This window comes from Megascapheus bottae, chromosome 2, assembly GCF_031878675.1.
Source record: "Megascapheus bottae isolate mThoBot1 chromosome 2, mThoBot2.hap1, whole genome shotgun sequence".
NCBI lineage: Eukaryota > Metazoa > Chordata > Mammalia > Rodentia > Geomyidae > Megascapheus > Megascapheus bottae.
The window spans coordinates 3,689,204-3,711,580 of record NC_143510.1 but is presented as its reverse complement, the minus strand read 5'-3'; the positions used below and the strand labels follow the sequence as shown (position 1 = coordinate 3,711,580).

Sequence of the window (22,377 nt, the reverse complement as noted above, 5' to 3'; positions counted from 1 at the left end):
TTGGAGGTAGAGTCTTGAATATTTTTATGCCTGGGCTGGTTTTGAACTGCAATCCTTTGGATTTCCCAAGTAGCTAAGATTACAAATATGAGATACTCACACCTAGCTGTATTTTACTTTTGGGATTGAGTTTTGCCAACTCTGCCTAGATTGTCTTCAAATTCTTGGTCCTTTTGCCTCTACCATCTTGAGTAACTGGGATTATAAGTGTATGCTATTATATCTGACTTTCATTCGCCTTTGAAAGCAAATGTTCTTCTGCTAAACAGAATGTGTAAGGTCAATAGTTTTCCCAGATAGCTGGCAAATGATCGGACATAGAAAATGTTCTTATAAATGCTAACGTGGTTTCATGATGAAATCTCTCATCCAGGTCTAGTGTTTTGCATGTTTTGAGTTACACGTTGAGTTACTGTCCAGCATGGCCATTCTTCAAATGTGGCTGTTGGACCAGCAGTGTTGCCTGGAAACGGTCTAAAACCACAAATTCTAGGGCTCATACAGACATACTGAATCTTAAGCTCTGGAGTGGTCCTTCAGGTGATTGAGATTTATCATGATGTTTGAGGACTACTGGCCTTGAATAAATTATTTTATTATCTAACTCTTATTTATTGTACTGGTCCTGGGACTTGAACTCAGTGCCTTATATTCTCACTTGGCTTTTTCACTCAAGGCAAGCATTCTGCTACTTGAGCTAGACCTTCACTTCTGGCTTTCTGCTGGTTAGCTTGAGATCAGATGTTCCTGCCTGGACCAACTTTGAACCATGATTTTCAGCATTCAGCCTCCTGATTAGTTAGGATTATAATGTGAACCACCAGTGCCCAGTGAGAATAACTTCCTTCTTCTAAAATATCTCCTTGGTTAGACTTGAGCTACATTGGGAAAGTTTATGACAAGTTCCTACCCAGTCGAACAAACTAACTCACTAACTAAAAACACATTCTGTGTGTGTGTGCATGCACATGCCAGTACTGAGGTTTGAATTCAGAGCCTGTGCATTCTACCTTAACTTTTATTGCTCAAGTCACTTGAACTACAGTTCTACTACTGGCTTTTTGCTGGTTAATTGAAGATATGACTCTCATGGGCTTTCCTAGGGGGGTAGCTTTAAACTATTAGTCTCAGCTCTCAGTTTCCTGAGTAGCACGTGAGGAACCCGTGCTCAGCTTTATTATAGCTTGATATATCACATTCTTGATATTTTGAGAAGGTATGAATTTTCCAATTTGGGCAGAATGTCAGGCTATAATATGTTGATTTCATTTGTTTTTAATTTTTATTTGTCTTCATAATAATCTAGGACCATACACTTGCCAGGTGGTATCTACCCCTAAACATATCTCCAGGCTTTTAGCTCTTCCTGTGATTGACAACACTTAAAAAATACTCAAAAAAGCCAGGTGCAGTGGCTCACACCTGTAATCCTAGCTACTCACGGTTCAAAGCCTGGTTCGACACTAAAGGACATGAGACTCTTATCTCTAATTAATCACTAGAAGACAGGAAATGGGGCTGTGGCTCAAGGGTTAAGGTGGTAGCCTTGAGCTGAAGAGCTCAGGGACAACACCCAGGCCCAGGGGTAAGGTGGTAGGCTTGAGCTCAAAGCTATCTAAGTGTCCTCCTCTTGTTACTTTCAGCATGTTGAATTATTGAATATTGGGATTTATATTTATATGGTGGCTTCAAGACAATTGATATATGAAACTGCTAAAGCAGTCAGTTGTATTTAGTGAAGGAAATTTACTACAGAGAGGGTCTCCATTACATCATATTTATTATTAAAATATATTTTTTCCAAGAAATGCAAAATCAGTGTTTATATATTTTGCAGTTAAGCTTTATATGGGTCCTTTCTATCCCTTACACATATAGACATTCATAGAAATGACATATTTGCCCACTCCCCAGGGAAAAAGCACAAAGTAGTTTGAAATGACACAGCCTTGTTCCAGCTCTGGCCTTTCTCTTGTCTCTGCCAAGATTGGGGTGCAGAGGACGGTAAATCCATATCCCTGTGACTACTCCCAGCTCACCATTGTCTGATACAGTGTATGCTGCTTTTGTGAAGTTTTTTTTATATTTTTTATTGTAATTAATAAAAGGGTTACATGATATTTGCCAGATAGAAGGTGCATTAATTCACATACATTGATACCCTTTCACATGTCTTGGTACCCATTACCCTCCCCCCACCCCATCTTGGTTTCCCCCCTTCCCTATCAAATTTCAAATAACCAAATACAAATAAATTCAATATATCAGATAACAAAGTGAGATACTGTAACAATATAAGATACCCAAGGGACAGCAAAGGAGATGAGAGATAACATAGTACATTAAGTACAACAATCATTCGTTATATGGCTTTTGTTTCAATATCCTGGAGGTCCTTTCAATTAGCTTCACATTATATGGCCTTATGTATCAAGGTTTTGCTCTATTGCAGATCTCTGCTAGTAGAGCCCAAGGTTTCTACTGATTATGACAAATGAGGGAAACCATTGAGCCTAAGTTCCTTTGAGTCTGGCTTACTTTACTTAATATGAAAGTTTTTTAATAATAAAATTCTTCAAGCTGGGTGCTGGTGATCCTAGCTACTCAGAAGGCTGAGGTCTGAGGATTGCAGTGGAAAAGCCTATGAGATAAAAACCACCACCACCACCACCAACAACAAAAAATTCCAACCCCTGCAAACAACTAACTCACTTAAACTGGGAATATGCTGATATATTGATTTCATTGGAATAAGTGTATAATACAAATAAATTTGTGAAGAATTGATAAATATGAAAAATAGAGCATGGTATATGTTTTCAGGAACTAGATGTTAATAATATTTAAATGGATAGTGAATCTGTACTACCTTAATGTTCCACAGTTTATTGCAAAATTATCAGAAGGTAGCTGGCTGCTCGTGGCTCACACCACTTAGGAGCCTAAGATCTGAGGATTGTAATTCAAAGCCTGCCTGGGTAGGGAAGTTCGTGAGACTCTTATCTCCAATGAACCACCGAAAAGCCCAAAGTAGAGCTGAGGGTCAAGTGGCGGAGCAAAAAGCTCAGGGAGAGTGCTCCAGTTATGAGTTCAAACCTCAGTACTGGCTAAATAGTATGCAAACATGTTTTCATTTTGACAAATAACCTTAAAAATACCTTGTAGTTAATTTTAGAAAAAGTCTGCTGTCAAAAGGAATATACTTGAATGTCTTGGAGTTAATGCAGAAGCACACAAATTCTCCAGAAGTGGCTGAAAGTGGATGTAAGATGCTCAGTCATCTTTTTGAAGGAAGGTAATATAAACTTGTTTACAATAATATGTGGTATTGAATGAAGTACAATATTATTTCAAGCCTATCTCTAAGAATGTAAAGAAAAACATACTGAATCTGAAGAAAGAAAACTCTTGCAGTGTAATCTCACATCACTAAGATTATCATTACTTATTTTATCTGAACATCAAAAGAAATGGTGAGCCAAGTGCTTGTTTGAGGTTTGAGGATCATGGTTTGAGGCTAGCCAGGGCAGACAATTCTGAGAGATACCTGTCTTCAACTTCAGCAAAAAGCCTGAAGTGGAGATGTAGCTCAGGTGGTAGAGAACCAGCCATGGACAAGAAAGCCAAGCAAGAGTATTATTCTGGCAAGGGAGATCATGAGGCCCTGAGTTTAAGCCAAGAAAAAAGGAAGGGAGGTAGCAAGGGAGTAAAAGGTGGAAAAATCATAGAAAAATTATGTTTTTATTTTTGGGTTTCCTACTTGGTGACTATCTTTTAAAACATGATTATGCAGCCTGGCACTGGTGGCTCACGCATGTATTCCTAGCTACTCAGGCAGCTGAGATCTGAGGATCACAGCTCAAAGCCAGCAAGGCACAAGAGTCCATAAGACTCTTATCTCCAATTAATTACCAGAAAACCAGAAGTAACTCTGTAACTCAAGTGGCAGACCGCTAGACTTGAGCTGAAGAGCTCAGGGACAGCACCCAAGCCCAGAGATCAAGGATTATGCAGGACGTATTAAAACTTTTTCATATTATTGTGCACATATAAAATGTACAAAATTTAAAACACCAGCATACAGAGTTTTTTGTTTGTTTTCAGTACAGTGACTTGATCCTGGAGCCTGGGGATTCCCTCTTAGTTTTTTCATTCAAGACTATCCTTTTACCACTTGAGTCACATCTCCACTTCCAATTTTTTGCTGGTTAATTAGAAATAAAAATCTCATCTTTCTTTCCTGGTCTTGCTTCAAACTGCAATGTTTGGATTTCAGCCTCCTGAGTAGCTAGGATTTCAGGGGTGAGCCACTGGCACTTTCCTCCTCTTCCTTCTCCTCCTCCCTCGTTTTTCCTTCTGTTTCTCTCCTCCTCCTCTTTGAATTCCTTCCCCTCTCTCCTCTTCCTCCTCCTCCTCCTTTTCCCTTTTGTCCTCCTTATCCTCTTCCTCCTCCTCCTTTTCTTCTTCCTTGTCTCATACTGGGGCTTGAACTCTAGAACTTGAGTTTACTTTGCTTGTTCACAATTGTTTTTCGCCTTTTGAGGCACAACTCCAGACTGGTGTTTTGTTGCTTATTTTGGAGACAGTCTCATGGATATTTGTTTTTTGTGTGTGGGTCAGGGAGCTTGAACTTGGGCTGGGCACTGTCCCTGAGCTCTTCAGTTCAAAGCTACTGCCCTACCCTTGGGTCTGGGCATTGTCCCTGTGCTCTTCAGCTCAGGGCTACCACCCTACTCTTGAGCCAAGCCCCACTTCCATTTTCCAGAGGTTAATTGGAGAAAAGAGTCTCTGGTCCTTTGTGCCCAGGCTGGCTTTGAACCTCGATCCTCAGATCTCAGCCTCTGAGTAGCTAGGATTACAGGTGTGAGCCACTGCACCTGGCTCTCATGGATATTTCTGCCCTTCTGACCTCAAACCAAGATCCTCTAGATCTCAGCTTTCTGAATAGTTAGGATTATAAACATGAGCCAAAGCCAGCTTGGGCTTGAATTATGACTCCTGAGATCCAAGTTAAAACAAATAAAATTTGTATGCACTTGTTACTGAATTCAGATACAATTTTATGTACCCAGTTTTGGTAAAACATATGATTCTGTCTTGCCATCTTTGTGTCTGTTTGGTGTTTATATAATTGAACCAGGTTGTGTTTGTCATAATCATGTGGATTTTATATCTGCAGTAGCACTTCCCTGGATACAGTGGCAGTAGTGGTCCCCAAGATAATAACAATTATGAAAAACCACCAGACATCATTGTCCGTGCAGCTGGAGGCTCTTCGGGCAATTGTTCCTTTCATAGCGCCTGGTAAGTTGCAGAACTGATGGCAGGAAGAGGTAGTAGTTTGAATAGAGTTAACTTTCTAGGCAAAACTTAAATGATTGATTGCTGCACCCCCCCCCCACTGCCTATTGCATATATTCATTCTGTATGTGAATTTCATTGTAACTCTTTTTTTTTTTGGTGCCACTACTGGCACTTACATTTACTTGAATTTAGGGTCTTGAATTCTCTCTGGGCTTTTTCTGTTCTAGGCTATCTCTTCTGCTTGAGCCACAGCTCCATTCCCAGCTTTTGGGTGGTTAGTTGAAGTTAAGAGCCTCAGGGATTTCCCTGGTTGCCCTGGCTTTGAACAATGATACTCAGATCCCAGCTTCCTGAGTAGCTAGGATTACAGGCCTGTAATCACAGCCACCAACCCTATTTCATTGCGACATTTCCACACAAGTAAATAACATCCCAATCAACTTCAGCCCCTCTGTCAATCTCCTTCTTCTCTTTCTCTCTTAAAAAACAATTTCAAGAGTTTTTATTGTGCTAAAGTCACACATGCAAGCAAAGTACTTTCATCACATTCATACCAGATCAACTATCTTAGCCCTCCCCCAGCTGTAAGAGCTTATTTTACATTTTTTTTAAAGTGAGCAGCTCCTAGCTTAATATTGGTTTTGTGTTTCTGTTACCATCATTAAGTTCAAGTTTAAGGTTTCTTCTCCCACTTGCCTGAATTACTTTATTATTATTTTTCTAACTTTTCTTTTACTTTATCTCAATCTTTTACTCGAAGTTCGTTTTTAGCCAATGTAACAGGTACTTATTTACCTCAAAGATTTCTGCCTTCTCTACTTTTACTTTCCACCTATATCTCTTCCTTTATTTATCCTTCAATGATCCATTTAATTCACTTGCTCCTGTGATCTTTAAATATGTGTTTAAGTACCCTTTACTTTGTGAACCCTGTGATGCTGCTATGATTTGAAACAATGTGAAAGTAAAGCATTAAGAAGAGTTTATAATTAGACTGACATATCAATTAATCAACAGGAATTGTGAATAGGGCTGTTACTCATAAATGTATAAATAATGATGAGAATATACCATGATGAAGTCTCAATGAATTCATTCATAGCAGTAATTGTGATTTTTGAGATTAAGTGTGCATAGAACTATCTTTGTATAAGGTCAAAAGGAGTTTCAAGCATCATGAGAATTTTACTGTGGAAGAAGCATCTTAGCAAGATGTAAAGGAGTTATTGCCTTGAGGGTCAGACAGTTTTGGGGATGAGAGAAGAGAATGAGAGCCATGGACATGGAAGGACAGAAGGACACCTTGCATGAAATGCTGAGTAATTGAGTTAAAATTTATTGAAATTTCTTAGAATCAGTAGTGTTGGGATCATTCATGCATCTTTTTCTTTTTTTTGCCACTCCTGGGCACTGTCCTTGGACACATTTTACTTAAGGCTAGCACTTCGTCACTTGAGCCACAGGGCCACTTCCATCTTTTTCTGTATATGTGGTTCCGAGAGATTAAACCCCGGGCTTCATGCATGCTGGGCAGAACATGCTACCAGTAGGCCATGCTCCCAGTCCCATTGTGTGTGCATCTTCTAGCAACAGCATTATGATGGAGAGTGTGATTGACAGGGAAATGGGCTTAGCAATTGGTCATTGGTGGTCACTGGATATGGGGATGGAGGGTTGAATGCACAGAGGAGCGGATGGATTTAAGAGATGGTTTAGTATTAATTACAATAAAATTATATGAAAAATAAAAAAAGAGATGGTTTAGGACATTATTTTGACAGGATATACTTGTTCCTAAATATGAGGGCAAATTATCTTTTATTTTCTTTTTGATTCTGAAAATTTCCCAATTCTTTTGAAGTGTAATGTTTTTTCTTTGAATTCTAAATCAATCATTTTCTGTATAAATAGGGAAGTTGTTTGTTTCAGAGTGTAAGGGAACACTCCCTATAAAAGTACCTTTTCAGCGGGGCACCCGTAGCTCATGCCTGTAATGGTAGCTACTTAGAAGGCCTCTGAGATCTGAGGATTTCAAGATTCAAAGTCAGCTTGGACAAGAAAGTCTGTGAAACTCTTATCTTCAGTTAACCAGTAAAAAGCCGGGAGTGGTGGCTCACACCGGCATCCTAGCTACTCAGGAGGCTAAGATCTGATGATCAAGGTTCAAAGCCAGCCCAGGCACAAAAGGACCTGAGACTCCTAAAGGGAAGTGGGGCTTGGCTCCAGGGTAGGGTGGTAGCCTTGAGCTGAACAGCTCAGGGACAGTGCCCAGGCCAAGTTCAAGCCCCGTGATGTACACACACACACAAATTAACCAGCAAAAAGCTGGAAGTGGAGTTATGATTCAAGTGGTAGAGTGACATAGCTATGGGACAGTGTCCCAGTCCTAAGTTCAAACCCCAGTACTAGCACACACACAAACACAAGAGACAGGAAGGAAGGAAGGAAGGAAAGGTCTTTTTGAGGACAGCTTTTGTTCTGTCATTTTTTAAACTTCTGGTACTTTGAAAAATGATCACTAATGATATTTTTAAAAAACTGAATCTTGATGTCTTATTAGTAACTGTCAGTTCACTTTTGAGACATATTTTACGTGTAATTTTGCTTGCAAATATTATAAAAACTCATTTTGGATTTTGTTTGTAGACTGTAATAAAACTTCAATAAAACCCTTTTGGTTTTCCTTGAAGTTATCAGCTTTATTCCTTTGAATGACAACTTGTTTAGCTTAAGCATTTATGAGAAAAAGTATATATGCATATATGTACTTATTTGTTTTTGTATCTAGGCATGCCGGATGATTCCAGAGATGAATATCAGCTTTATTCCTTTGAATGACAACTTGTTTAGCTTAAGCATTTATGAGAAAAAGTATATATGCATATATTTACTTATTTGTTTTTGTATCTAGGCATGCCGGATGATTCCAGAGATGAATTTCAGCGTAAACTAAATATGATTAAAAAACAGTGTTTCAGGAAGGATATTCACAAGCTAGTCCTATCGGCTTTGAACAGGGTACGTTGAATATACATCAAGTGTCTGTATAAGTTATCTAAGGAACTAGAGTAAGTATTTTATATTTACTGCCTCTCTTCAATGTCTTGTTGGGAAGTCACATCATTGAAACAAAATGACAACAGGAATATGGGCCTTGAAGAGTCCTTTAATAAATGAAATCTGATAGAGATATATGTACAACTATAGACTTATGAAGCTTCTTTTGATTGTTGGCAACATTAGTCTCCTTGAGTTTGCTTGATCTAGATAACCAAAGAGCTAGAGCTACATATGTGCATAGACATTTTATATGTGTGTGTGTGTGTGTGTGTGTGTGTGTGTGTGTGTGTGTGTATACATGTGTGCTAGTACTAGGACTTGAGCTCAGGGCCTCCAGTTCTTGCTTGGCTTTTTCATTCAAGGCTGGTGTCCCACCATTTGAACCACAACTACCTTTCTTGGTTTCTTGGGTTAATTGGATTTGTCTAGTAGGGCTGGCTTCAACCTCAATCCTCATATCTCTGCCTCCTGAGCCGCTAGGATTACAGATGTGAGCCACTGGTACCTGGCCTAGATGAGTTGATAAACCCATGAGGTAGCAGGGACATGGGGTGTTGTTTTTGCTGTCTTTTCTCTTTGTTGGACTCTCTTGTATGGTCCCACGATAAAAGTTTTAGTCCACAAAGGTATATGAGGTAGAGCATGAACGTTTTCTCTTGATTCCCTGACATGGTTTCTTCCCAGTTTTTAGGCATTGACATATCTATGTATACATATTTGCAATGTACATCATAACTAGAGTATCAATAAGTCACAATCTACTATGAAGAAAATATGTTGCATTTCCTCATCTTATATGAAAGATACTGATGGAATTAAGGTAATATGGATGTTTAAAATAAAAATGAGTTGGTTCTTTAGAAAGTTTTGAGTGAAAACTGTATTGGGGAGGTTCAAGCCTATAATCCTAGATACTCAGGAAGATGAGATCTGGAGATTCACAGTTCGAAGCCAGCTTAGGTAGAAAGGTCTGAAAGACCCCATCCCAGTTAACTTGCCAAAAGCCAGACTGGAAACACAGCTCAAGTGGTTAAGTATGGAGCGAGTGAGTCAAGCCAAGTGAGCGCAAGAAGACCTAAATTCAATCTTTAGTACCAGTCAAAGACATGGGGGAAAAATCCACAGAAACAAGGAGTAAAAGTGAAAATTTAAAGAATTTTTAGTGTTACGTTTTAATGAAAGAAAAAATATTCAATATAATTGGTGGGAGTGATTTCTTGTGATTTGGTATGCTTTGATAAGTGCTATGAATTAATTACAGTAGTCTCCAGACGATTACCTTGAAACATAATTTTAACTGAACTTTATGATGTAATTTCCTGTGATATGTGAGTACCTACTGTTAAAAATGGTTCTTGTGTATGGCATGAATATATTGTAAATGTGCTAAATTTAAGCCAGGCACTGATGGCTCACATTTGTAATCTTAGTTATACAGGAGGCTGAAATCTGAGGACTGAGCATTGAAGCAAGCCTGGGTAGGAAAGTTTATGAGACTTCGGTAAACCACTGAAAGCTCAAGTGTTGGAGTGCCAAAAAGCTAAGGGGATGATTCCCAGGCCCCGAGTTAAAACCTCAATTCATGCACAAAAAAGGGTGGTTGAATTTGTCAAAATATTTATTGACAATAAGTATATGGAAGGAACAAGTTAGGCACAGAGAAGACAGAAGTAAGTGTTGTTTCTGTCTGTCAGATCTTGTAATCAGGCTGGAGGAATGATGGCACTTGTTTTTTACCGATGAGCAGTAATGAATGGTTTCTCATTTAAGGTTACTATGATTTTATGTAATCCTTTATGTAAAATAACATTATAATATGTAGCATGCATTAAGAACTCGGTTGATGGAGTTATTACTATTGGATTTTAAATTATTGCTGGAACTCTTGCTCTAATAACTCAAAAAGAAATCAGAGTACTTAAATTTGTATTGTGTCTACCTGTTTTCCCATTCTAACTCAATTTTACCTTGACACGTGTAATATTACTTAGATGTAGCTTTATCTCCATACTTCCCAAGTTTGCTTTCTTATTATTCTGTTTTTGTGTGTGCTATGTTATAGTTTTGCCACGTATGTTTTGTTGTTAAGAGTGTGTGTGTGTGCATGTGTGTGTGGTGTCTGTGTCTGTGTCTGTGTCTGTGTCTTGGGACTTGAACTTAGGGTCTAGGCACTGTCCCTGAGTATTTTTTGCTCAAGGCTAATTCTCTATTACTTAAGCCATGTTCCACTTCTGGTCTTTTGTTGGATAATTGGAGGTAGTAGTCTCATAGATTTTCCTGCCCTGGGCTAGCTTCGAACTGCATTCCTCAGTGGTTCAATGCCAGCATAAAAGCTAAGCAAGGGCATGGGGCCTAGCATCTCTCTCTCTCTCTCTCTCTCTCTCTCTCTCTCTCTCTCTCTCTCTCTCTCTCTCTCACACACACACACACACACACACACACACTACTTCAAAGGTTACTGGAAGAGACTTTACCTAATTGTCTTCCTTTCCATCAACTTAGTACTTTTCTTTCAATTCTAAGCTTGCTAATAGTAGAGTGCACTCCCACAAACTGAATATTCTTTCTGTCCCTTAATTTCATACAACAGACTTCTGTCCTTGCTAGCCTGAATTAAGAGCACTTAAAGAAGACAGCCTGCTAGCAATTTAATTGCTGCTTTCTCCTTTGATTTCCATGACCTAGTGGTCTTCTAATTATCCTCAAACATTCAAACCATTCATTGTCTACCTCTTGCACTATCTCTCTTTTCAAACTCCAAACTTCAATATTAAGTGCTTGGATTAAAACTTCTCTTCATGAGTGGGATTTCATCCATCACTAATACATCCTCGCCACAGCAACAGCAGCAACAATTAATGTTAACATGCCAAAGGCTATGTAGCAATTGCCATGTGCCAGATGTTTTTCTTATAAACTTTCATATATATCAACTCATTTAGAGTTAGAGCTGCACTATCATTATGTATTGTTGAGGAACAAGAGAGCCATTGGTCGCTGAGCAGATAACTTAAAGCATGAGTTAAACTCTCCTAATCTTTTAGTTAATGCTTCTCTTTGATTGACACCCAATATTTGTGTGTGTGTGTGCACGCGTGCAAGCACACGCATGCATGCGTGAGTGTGTGCATGCATGCATGAGTACTGGGCTGAACTCAGGGCCTCACTTGGCTCTTTTTCTTTGTGCCAGTCTTGGGACTTGAACTCTAGCCCGGGGCACTGTCACTGAGCTTTTTTGCTCAAGACTCCACCATTTGATCCACAGCTTCACTTCTGTCTTTTTGGTGGTTAATCGGAGATAAGAGTCTCATGGCCTTTCCTGTCTAGGCTGGCTTCAAACCATACACTCAGATCTCAGCCTCCTGAATAGTTAGGATTACAAGCATGATCTCTTGGCACCCAAATTTTTTGTTTAAAGCTAGTAGTCTACCACTTAAGTCATACCTCCTGTTTTGACATCAAACATCGTAAAATCACATATTCATTGCCAAAACTGAAGACAAGAAAAGGGAACTGTAATCATAAAATTCAATGCATATTCTACAAAATTAAGAAAATTAAGGAAAGGATGGGGGTTTAGAGGGATGGGAGAAAATGATATAAGGGGTGACACTGATCAAGATTCGTTGAGTTTATATTCTAGTTTGTTGAATGGCAACTCATAATACAACTACTTAAAGATAAAAGTAAAATTAAAATCGTAAATATTTAAAAAATTATTTAAATTAAGACACAAGTATTAGTTAATAAAAGAAAGAGGAATTGTTGGTTGGATAGGGATTAGAAAGTGGGAGTAACATGTAAGTCCATTATGGTGCTTATTGTTTATATAGTGCCTCAGACTCCTCCTCAATTCCCACAATTCCCTGGACGCTGTTCAACCACTGAAAAGATCTGGCATGGTACATGCAGACACCATCTGTCAATCACTGAAAAGCCCAGGGAGGAGGAATAGGAGTAACCTTGCACTATAAAACTGCCTTCCAGGGGAACTCCCTGATTTCCACTGGACTCCTATCTAGAGCCACTTTCCAAAAGAAGAGTCTTGCTATTTTCCTTTCATTTTTAAATGAACTTGTTATGCCCGCTTTAAATTCTTTCCTGCCTTTTAATTCTCTAATGGGCAGAGAAAGTAAATATATTCTCCCAGATGTCATCAAAAAGTTAATGCCATTTGAAAAGAAAGGTTTGATTGTCATTCTGAAAGTTTGGTTTGATGATGAATTCTATCATTCCTGCTTGCCAAACAAGTAAGGCCAGCTGGAAGGGCATGTACCAGTGTGGTCACCTAGAGCTCCATGCCCAGAAAGGCCTCCACCCTTGTTTAATGCTTTGCTGTTAATACTTTGAAGACATTTATAGTGCCTTGCTATTAATCAATTAATCAATGCTATATTAAGCACTTAAGTTTTCAAGGCTAGTGCTCTACTACCTGAGCCGTGGCTCCCCTTCCCATTTTCTGGTAGTTAATTGGAGACAAGTCTCATGGACTTTCTTGCCTGGGTTTGCTTTGAACTGTGATTTTCAGATCTCAGCATCCTGAGTAGCTAGGATTATATGCATAAACCACTGGCACCCAGCTCTATGTTTGTCTTTAATCTCTTACCTCTAATCAGTTTTTCTCTCTACAGAGAGGATCCTTGTAATACTGAGCTACCTTATCTTTCAGATTCAGGTCAATGATTGCCTAGTTATTTCAAACAGGACATTTTTTTTATTTGTGTACAAAGAGAATTCCTTGTCACGGGATCACATATAACAGTGTCTAAATGGTTTGATGACTGAAATTCTAGGGGTTTGATTTTTTAAGGGGGTTTGATTTTTTTTTGGTCAGTCGTGGGGCTTGAACTCTGGGTCTGGACACTGTCCTTGAACTCATCAGTTCAAGGTTATCACTCTACCACTTGAGCCACAGTGCCACTTCCAGGGGGTTTGATTTTTAAGTTTAGTACCCTTGAAAAATGATGAATAAATATACACACATATATCATGGTGCATGACTTTGAATTCCTTTAATAACCCCTTATCACTTTAGAATAAGTGCTCTTTCACTTTTCCTTTTGCTGCTCATCAGCTTCATATATTTTATTTTTTGGCTAGTCTTGGGGCTTGAACTCAGGGCCTGATCACTGTCTTTGGGCTCTCTCAAAGCTAGCACTCTACCACTTGAGCTACTACTTTTTCTGTGTTTGTGGTACTGAGGAGTTGAACCCAGGGCTTCATGAATGCTAGGCAAGCACTGTACCACTAGGTCACCCTCCTGGCTCCAAGTTTCATGGAATTTAACCCCATATCTAATCAGCTCCAAAGTGGAAATATATTTACTATTCAGAGCAAAGGTAGCAAGATGGAAATAAGTCAAGAAAAAAAATGGCCAGAAAGGTTAAGGGTTAAGGGGATTTGGTTAAGTGATTATAAACAAGAAATATATATATTTACTATATAAACATATACTTATATATAATTTATTTATATATACATATATATTATTTTTAGTGTCCTGCACTGGAGTTTGAATTCAAACTCTCATGTTCTTGCTTAGCTTTTCTGTTCAAGGCTATTCAGTGCTCTATCACTGGAGCCATGCCTCCATATCTGGCTTTAAACTGATTAAATGGAAATAAGAGTCTGTTGGATTTGCCAGCACAGGTTGGCTTTATACCATACTTCTCTGAACTCAGCCTCCTTAACAGCAGGGTTACAGGTGTGAGACACCAGCACTGGGCCAACTTGGTAGATCTTTGGTGAGAGGTAATGCTGCATTTTACTGCCATGTGGACAGACTTCAGGATTAAGCCCCATTCATTTGATTTCATTTCTGGGATTTGCAAGTCTGTATGCCTTAACCCTTTCAATTCCTGGTGAATTCTTGTTAATGGAGATGACACATTTTGAACTGATTTTTGCCCAGAATGAGAGATCTGTATAAACGTTGAAGGATCATATTAGCATGGATTTCATGAGATCACTGTGTATTTAGCATAGTATCTACCAGCATTCCAGCCATGTTAAAATGCTAGTTCTTAACGCAAAATGTAATTAGTAGTCAGGCAATGTGGCTCATGTAACCCTAGCTACTCATGAGGCTGAGATCTAAGAATAAAGGTTCAAAGCTAGCCTGGGCGAGACAGTCCATGAGACCCTTATCTCCAGTCAGTCATCAAAATGCCTGACGTGGAACTGCGGTGCAATTGGTAGAACACTAAGTGAAGAAGCTAAGGGATAGTCAGTGTTCGGGCCCTGAGTTCATATTCCAGTACTGGCACATGTGTGTGCATGTGCACACATGCACACAAATGCGCATGAATGTGTGTGTGCACGTGCACGCGCACACACACTAATTAACAATACAGAAGGCAAAATTTAGAGTGCTACTGTGATTCCCATTAGTTGGTGAACATTTTATTTGTCTGTGTCCAGTTTTAACTGGATACAAGTTGTAAGTTGTTATTTTCACCTACAAACATTCTTACACTTCTTTTGATTTCAGTTTATTGGCAATCCTGGGATTCAGAGATGTGGATTGAAAGTAATTGCTTCTCTAGCACGTTTTCCTGATATGCTGGAGTTGCTATCTATGGATGGTGCTGTGGACTCAGTGCTTCACACTCTGCAGATGTATCCAGATGACCAAGGTTGGGCTCATTTGAAATAATCCAGGCATTACAATTGCTTTTTGTACACCATGAGCTGTTATTTTTGGACTTTATTTTTTCTTCAGTGTTGAAATTCAAAGCAATTAATTTTGTTACCTCTCCCCCTTTTATTGTAGACATTCAGTGTCTGGGTTTGCATCTCTTAGGATGCTTGAGTACCAAGAAGAATTTATGCCTAGGAACTGGGCACCTGCTGGCTAAGATTCTAGTTTCCAGTTTACAGCGATTTAAAGATGTTCTTGAAGTACAGATCGCAGTACGTTTATTGTCTGCAGTGGGATGTGGGAGCTTATGTGGAATGCCTTCTTTCCTTTTCATTCTTCCTTTCCTGCTTGCTTGCTTGCTTTTTGAATTTAGTTTTTTGCTAGTAATGGGGCTTGAACTCAGGGCCTTGCACTCTCATCCAAGGCTGGCAATCTACCACTAGAATACTTTGTTAATTAGCCCTTTGTCTGTGTTTCTAAAGTGCCTGGATTATCTACAGGATTATTTCAAGTACAGATCCAACAAGTATGTATGCTTCTTAAGTGAGGCTGCTATGCATTAAGAATATACAAATGTCTATTATATTACTTAGTTTTTTATGCCCATAACATTGCATGTATCATTCATATTTTTGATTATGTTTTCAGGGATTTCAGACAATCTTGGCCCTTCTGGACTTGTCAGCACCCTTTTCTAAGCTGCTCTCGCAGCATTCATTTGAGTCTGTGATATTCCATCAGATGTCTTCTGGTATCACGGAACAAAAGGACCCACAGGTACAATATTATTTACTGGGAGGCCAAAGGTGGTACACTGAGCTAGCTCTAATCCTCATTTCTATCCTTTGTAGTTTCTGAACCTCTGTTGCAAATGTTTTGCAAAACTGGTGATGGATGATGAGTTAAAAAGTGTGATGTTACAAAAAGCCTGTGATCAGAATAATAGTATCATGGTAGAATGCTTGCTTCTCTTGGGAGTGGATGCCAATCAATCCAAGGAAGCAAATTCTTTAATTTGTCAGGTAAATAATGCCCATGACCTTACTTCTACCTTGTTTTACTGTTCTTTGCTTCTACCCACTGTTTAGTGTGTGTGTGTGTGTGTGTGTGTGTGTGTGTGTGTGTGTGTGCGTGCGTGTGTGTGTGTGTGTGCTAGTACTGGAGCTTGAACTCAGAATCTAGGCACTCTCTTTAGCTTTCTCATTCAAGGCTGATGTTCTGTCACTTGAGCTGCAGTCCCCCTTCCAGCCTTTTCTTTTTTCTTTCTTTCTTTCTTTTTTTTTTTTTTGGTGTGTATGTTTTGATTACTAGCCTATGACTTGAGCTCCAACACATTCTATCCTTAGCGTTTTCACTGCAGACTGACACTTTTCCACTTGGAGCCACACTTCCATTTCTGTTCTCTTTTTTCTCCAATAGGTCTGTGAGAAAGAGAGCAGCCCCAAATTGGTAGAGCTCCTGCTGAATAGCGGATCCCGTGAACAGGATGTGCGGAAAGCACTGATGATCAGCGTGCGGAAGGGTGACAGCCCTACCATCAGCTTGCTCTTAAGGAGGCTGGCCCTGGATCTAGCCAACAACAGCATCTGCTTGGGAGGATTTGGTATAGGAAAAATCGAGCCTTCATGGCTGGGTCCTTTGTTTCCAGACAGGACATCCAATTTAAGGAAACAAACAAGTAAGTATAAGTCAGAATACTGGGTACATGTTTCTTCCTCCTCTTCCTCTTCTGCCTCCTCTTCCTCCTCTTCCTTCCTCTCTCTTTCTCCTCCCTCCTCCCTAAATTCCTTTTCCTTGTTCCTTTTGTCCATACCAGGGCTTGAACTCAGAGACTGCACACTGTCTTTGAGCTATTTTGAGGAAGTCTGGCATTCTGCCACTTGACACACTTGACTACATTTTTCGGTAACTTTTTTGTTGCTATTGTTGGTCCTTGGTTTGAACTCTGGTTCTGGATGTTGCCCTTGAAATTTTGTGCTCAAGGCTAGCACTCTACCATTTGAGCCACAGCTCCATTTCTGACTTTTTTTAGTGCTTAATAGGAGATTGAAGAGTCTCATAGACATTCCAGCCCTGGCTTGCTTTGAACTGCAGTCCTCAGATCTCAGCCTCCTGAGTGTTAAAGGCATGAACCATTGAAGCTGGACAGTATTATTATTATGTTATTATTATTTTGCTGTGCTGAGGAATGAGCCCAGAGCTTGGTGCATACTATGCAAGTACTCAACCTCACTCAACTTTAATGATACTTACTGTATTATATAATTATATGATTGAGGCATTTTTCACTCATAACTGGCACCTTCTACCACTTGAATCATCATTTCATGTTCAGCTTTTTGCTGGTTATTTGGAAATAAGAATCTCACAGATTTGTTGACCTAGGCCAGGCCAACCCTGTGCTCCAGATCTTTGCTTTCTGATAGCTATGGTTATAAGGTTGAACATTTGGCAACTGGATTAAATTGTCTTCTTTTGTAGGCATTTTCAGATTAGATAGAAAATTTAAAAGAATATAAAATTGAAAACTCACACACTACCACTTGCAATCTTAGCTAATCAAGAGGCAGAGATCTAGAGGATTACAGTTCAAAGCTAGCCCAAGGAAGAAAAGTTTACAAGACTACATCTCCAAAATGCCCATCAAGAGGTATAGCTCAAACTGTAGAGCTCCATCCTTGGGCAACTAAACTGAATGAGTGTTGAGGATTTGAGTTCAAACCCTTGGATTGCCAACAAACAAAAACTGAAACTGATTTATAAAAATTGTTCACATGTCCCATTAAGACATATATTTTCAATGTGCTCAGGAAGCTTATAGATTAAAAAGCTTTATGTCAATAGAATAGTTGATTATGCTCTTTTCAAAGAAATCACAGTAAATTTCACCCCTCTCCATCTATCAAATACACAGACCCATCTCACACCTTCACAGAGCAGTGTGGTTGTGAATGGAAATTCAACATTTCTTGTATTTGCTTTGCTTATTTGTATTTTTTCATGACAGTCCTTGGCATAGTGTGCGGTAAAGGTGTATTCCCTTAAACATTAGCTAATACTTTAACACAATGAAAAAACAAGGTTTTTGTCAGAGGAGGATCGGGAGGATGAAGGGGGGCAGATAAAGGCAGTGAGCAATAATGGATGAAAAAAACCATAAGATTTAAAGTCCACCTGTGGATATGTACATGTGTGAAACTTAATTGGATGAGGAAAGTTAGGTGAGGCGGGAGTGAATGATGGATGGGGTGACACTAGTGTCAAGATGCCTTGTATTCATACACAGATATGTTGAATTGAAATGTCTTTGTTCAGCTACTTAAAGATAATGATAATATAAAAAGAAAAAATCAATCTTCCATCAGATAATTATCCTATGGCATTATTAATTATTGTACAGTGGCTTTGACAGGAAGAATACAAAACTTTCTAGAGGTATGAGGACAAAAATACCTTTCATAAGGTACGTGTTTCTTCTTTCTGTATCTGCTGATTCCTATGTGGCTGGGCCTGCTTCTTTTTAGATGCGGGTTCTATTTTGGCGAGAATGGTACTCAGGCTCCAGATGAGAAGCACTGTGGAGGAGGGGGCAGCCGCAGGCAGTGATGGGAATTTCTCTGAAGATGTACTGGATAAGCTCAGTGAATGGACTTTCATCCCAGATTCTTCCACGGACAGTGTGTTTGGTCAAAGTGATGATCTGGATAGTGAAGGTATTTATCATCAAACATGGTAACCTTAATAGTTCATGCACACACACCCATGGGCCTGGAACAGTAGCAACTGATACTAATTAATTTCCACCAAAGTAAAGGAGAAAACCGTGTAAGAAACACATTCATTATTGGAGCTAGCCTCCCTAACTCCTGTTAAGACTGTGACTCCAGAAAATGACAATCAAATAACAGTCTTCAGATCTCAACTTCCTTTGTTGGCTGTGATTATAGGTTTGACACTCTGGTGCCCAGCTAATATTTCATAACCAACTGAAGTGAAATAATTATTTAAATAGAATATTCTTCCAAATGTGACATGTTCTCTCTTAATTTTGGAGGGTATACCTAGAAAGATGATGGTGATAATGACAGTAGTGGTAATGGGACATGAATGTTAAAAGGGAAACTGTCTAGGAAGGAGCTAGGAAGAAATGAGAGGGAATAGAGGGAGTCCTGAGGGATGAAGTCGATCAAAAATGCCATGTTCATACAGTATAGTAGAGCCCTCTAAATGTATTTTGCCCTAGTGTGGAGAGAGGGAAGGAGTAAGTGGAGCGGGGGTTAGGTGGTGAAGATGTTTAAAGTCCACCCAGTGCAGATATGGCAGAAGGAAACCCCCTCACACTACAAATATGTCATCCTAAAGCAAATGAGCAAGAGTTAAAACAGCAGAAGATGCAGTACTCTTTGTAAGATATATATGTATAATGAAATGATGAATTCAAATTCTTTTTAATTAAAGAATTTATTAAAATTGATTTTTTTACATCATTTTTTAAATGACGTGTTTAACAAACAAGTATTTAAGAAGGGAATCTCTATATACAATCACTGGCACTTAGATTTTAGAACATAATTAATATTAGGTTGAGGGTTTGTATGTCATAGATACATATTAATCTGTGTATTAAAATGTGATGTCTGTAGAGTCATAAATTTTTATGTCTTTGTAGTTGTGTTTATATTTCCAATACCATGTCCGTAGCATTGGGTATGCAAATATTGAGTCCTCCCTTTTGTATTGTTTGGATCTAATAGCCACATATTAAGGATACCATGCGCCTTAAATAGATTATGTTGCACTACAGGATGAACTACATTTTACTTGTGTACTTTATTTTTCTTATTTTTAAGGAGTTGTACAAAGATGTTTTAATTCCATATGATAGTTTGCTAGTATAGTGCATCTTGATCCATAGTATATCACTCCTTCTATCCTTCCCCTCCATCTCTCCTAACCCTATCCTTGTCCTTCAAGTTACCTTGTTGCATTTTTACAAATGTGCCTCGAATATTCACCCCCCTCTCTCTCTCCATTTGTCTGCCCCCACATCCTTTGAGTATCATGTGCCTCTGACAAAACATGTTGCATCTTGAATTTCATTTTAATATCAAACTACATAGGTAGTGTTTGTATCATTTGTAGAAGAGGTCATGTTTAAAGAAGCATGGTGGATACAACTGAATATTATAAAGCCAATTTAGGTATGTTGCTTTTATAATTAGCAGTTGAAATTTGTTCTCCTTTCTAAGCTAAAGAATGATAGAACTGTAGGTCTTAAAATTTCATGTAAATAGCTATACCTTAAGTAACTTTGCAAACAAATATGATTTCTTTGTCTTTTTTTTCTGGTCCTAGAGCTTGAACTCAGGGCCTTAGAACTGTGCTTGGACACTTTTTGCTTAAGGCTAGTGCTCTCCCACTTGAGCCAAAGGACCTTTTCTGCCTTTTTCTGTGTTTGTGGTACCAGGGAATCAAATCCAGGGCTTTGTGCATGCTAGGGGAGCACTCTACCACTAGGCTATGCCCCAGCCCTTGCAAATATGATTTATATTTATCTTTATTTTATTTTAAAAATTCATAATATTAAGAGTAGGTTTCATCTCTCTTTTTTTTGCCAGTTCTGGTCTTGAACTTTTCCTCAAGGCTAGAGCTCTGCCACTTGAACCAAGCACCACTTCTAGCTTTTCTATATATTTGATACCGAAGAATCAAACCCAGGTCTTCGTACATGGTAGGCAAGCACTCTACCACTAGGCCAAACTCCTGGGCCCTCATCTCTAATTTTTAATCTCTTATTTCAATTAAGCTCTTTAGATATGATATGGTGGTAGAGCACTTGCCTCATGTGTATGGAACTCTAGAATAAATTTCCATTACTACCAAAAAGTCCTTAAAGAACCCTTGTCAGCTAAACATATAAAAGAAATCCTTTTAAGAAATAGTCATACTCATGATTGTATTTTCAACTATTTAAATTATGATTGCAGTATTTAAAGCCAGATTTTAAACATTTGTAAAAAATTTCATTAATTATATTTTTTATGCTAGTACTACAGCTTGAACTCTCTTGCTTAGCTTCTTTGCTCAAGGCTGGAGCTCTACCACTTGAACCACATCTCTACTTTTTTATGAGAAAATTTCAGAGCAATGGAATTGATTGAAGGAATAATAGTGATCATCTTTGTGTCCAGTTTTCTCTGCTTTTGTATATACACGTACTTCCTATTCAGTGTTAACCACTGATAATTCTTGTCTCACTTTTTTCAGACTATGAGCAGCTCTAAAGCATAGATTTTTTTCTTCTGCTTTTCATTACCTAGCACTTACTCAGTATTTAGTCTGTGACCACCATTCTTAGAGGTAGAAACAGCAGTTTAACTCTTAAAAAGCCATGTTAGTTTGTCATTTTTTATTCAAAAGATATTACAAAGAAAATGGAGTGAAATTTTCATTAATAAAAGTAATAACATTCTAGGAATGAATGTCTTATGACTGAGATAGCTGCTCTTATTCATGTTCATGTTATTTTATCATTTCAAAATAGGAAGTGAAAGTTCATTTCTTGTGAAAAAGAAATCAAATTCTATTAGTGTGGGAGAATTTTACCGTGATCCTGCATTACAACGTTGCTCACCAAATTTGCAAAGGCATTCTAAGTCATTGGTAAGTTAAATTGTGATTATGATGTGTTTGGTTATTGACATTCTGCCTTGTGGTGTGTGTGTGTGTGTGTGTGTGTGTGTGTGTGTGTGTGTGTGTTGACACTTGGGCTTGAACTCAGGTCCCTGTGCTCTCACTTGGCCTTTTCTACTTAAGGTTGGCACTCTACCACTTTACCACTTGAGTCACAGCTCCATTTCTGTCTTTGTAAAAATTTTTTGCTGGTTAATTGGAGAAAAATGTCTCACACACTTTGCTGCCTGGGCTGGCTTCAAACCACAATCCTCAGATCTCAGTCTCTTGAGTAGCTAGGATTATGGTGTGAGCCACAGGCATTGACTGAGCAAATACGTATTTTGAAAGGCTATCTCTGTGCTTAAGTGGACTGCTTTCTTTTATATGCCCAATTGGGTTACTTGTTTGAATTAGCCAGTCTCTCCACAATTATAGATATCATTTATTCTATTAAAATATTTCATGGTTGCTTCAGTAGTGTTCCCAAAATAACGCCAATAACCTTAAAAACCCGACAGCACTTTTATAGTAAATATTTTTGTTCATTTCATAGGGGCCCATTTTTGATCATGAAGATATACTGAAGCAGAAAATGAAAATATTGTCTTCAGATGATTTAGTCAGTAAGTATTTGGAGGTACTAATACATATCCAGATATTTGGGGTAGACTATAATGCTTTGTTTATTTTCCCTTGAT

The 22,377-nt window shown here is 38.6% G+C and overlaps 1 protein-coding gene across 3 annotated transcripts in view; it reads left to right on the top strand.

The window, feature by feature from the left end:
* The window catches only part of LOC150066277 (leucine-rich repeat serine/threonine-protein kinase 2), a 146,463-nt gene that overhangs the window by 34,122 nt on the left and 89,964 nt on the right, over nucleotides 1-22,377 (top strand). For all 3 annotated transcript variants that reach the window (XM_090319800.1, XM_090319793.1, XM_090319786.1), the window contains exons 12-22: nucleotides 3,166-3,295; nucleotides 5,180-5,304; nucleotides 8,216-8,322; nucleotides 14,855-14,999; nucleotides 15,137-15,276; nucleotides 15,653-15,781; nucleotides 15,856-16,026; nucleotides 16,424-16,682; nucleotides 18,529-18,717; nucleotides 21,549-21,667; nucleotides 22,233-22,302. In XM_090319800.1, coding sequence (XP_090175926.1) covers nucleotides 3,166-3,295; nucleotides 5,180-5,304; nucleotides 8,216-8,322; nucleotides 14,855-14,999; nucleotides 15,137-15,276; nucleotides 15,653-15,781; nucleotides 15,856-16,026; nucleotides 16,424-16,682; nucleotides 18,529-18,717; nucleotides 21,549-21,667; nucleotides 22,233-22,302 — 1,584 coding nt within the window. The remainder of the gene's footprint in view (nucleotides 1-3,165; nucleotides 3,296-5,179; nucleotides 5,305-8,215; nucleotides 8,323-14,854; nucleotides 15,000-15,136; nucleotides 15,277-15,652; nucleotides 15,782-15,855; nucleotides 16,027-16,423; nucleotides 16,683-18,528; nucleotides 18,718-21,548; nucleotides 21,668-22,232; nucleotides 22,303-22,377) is intronic.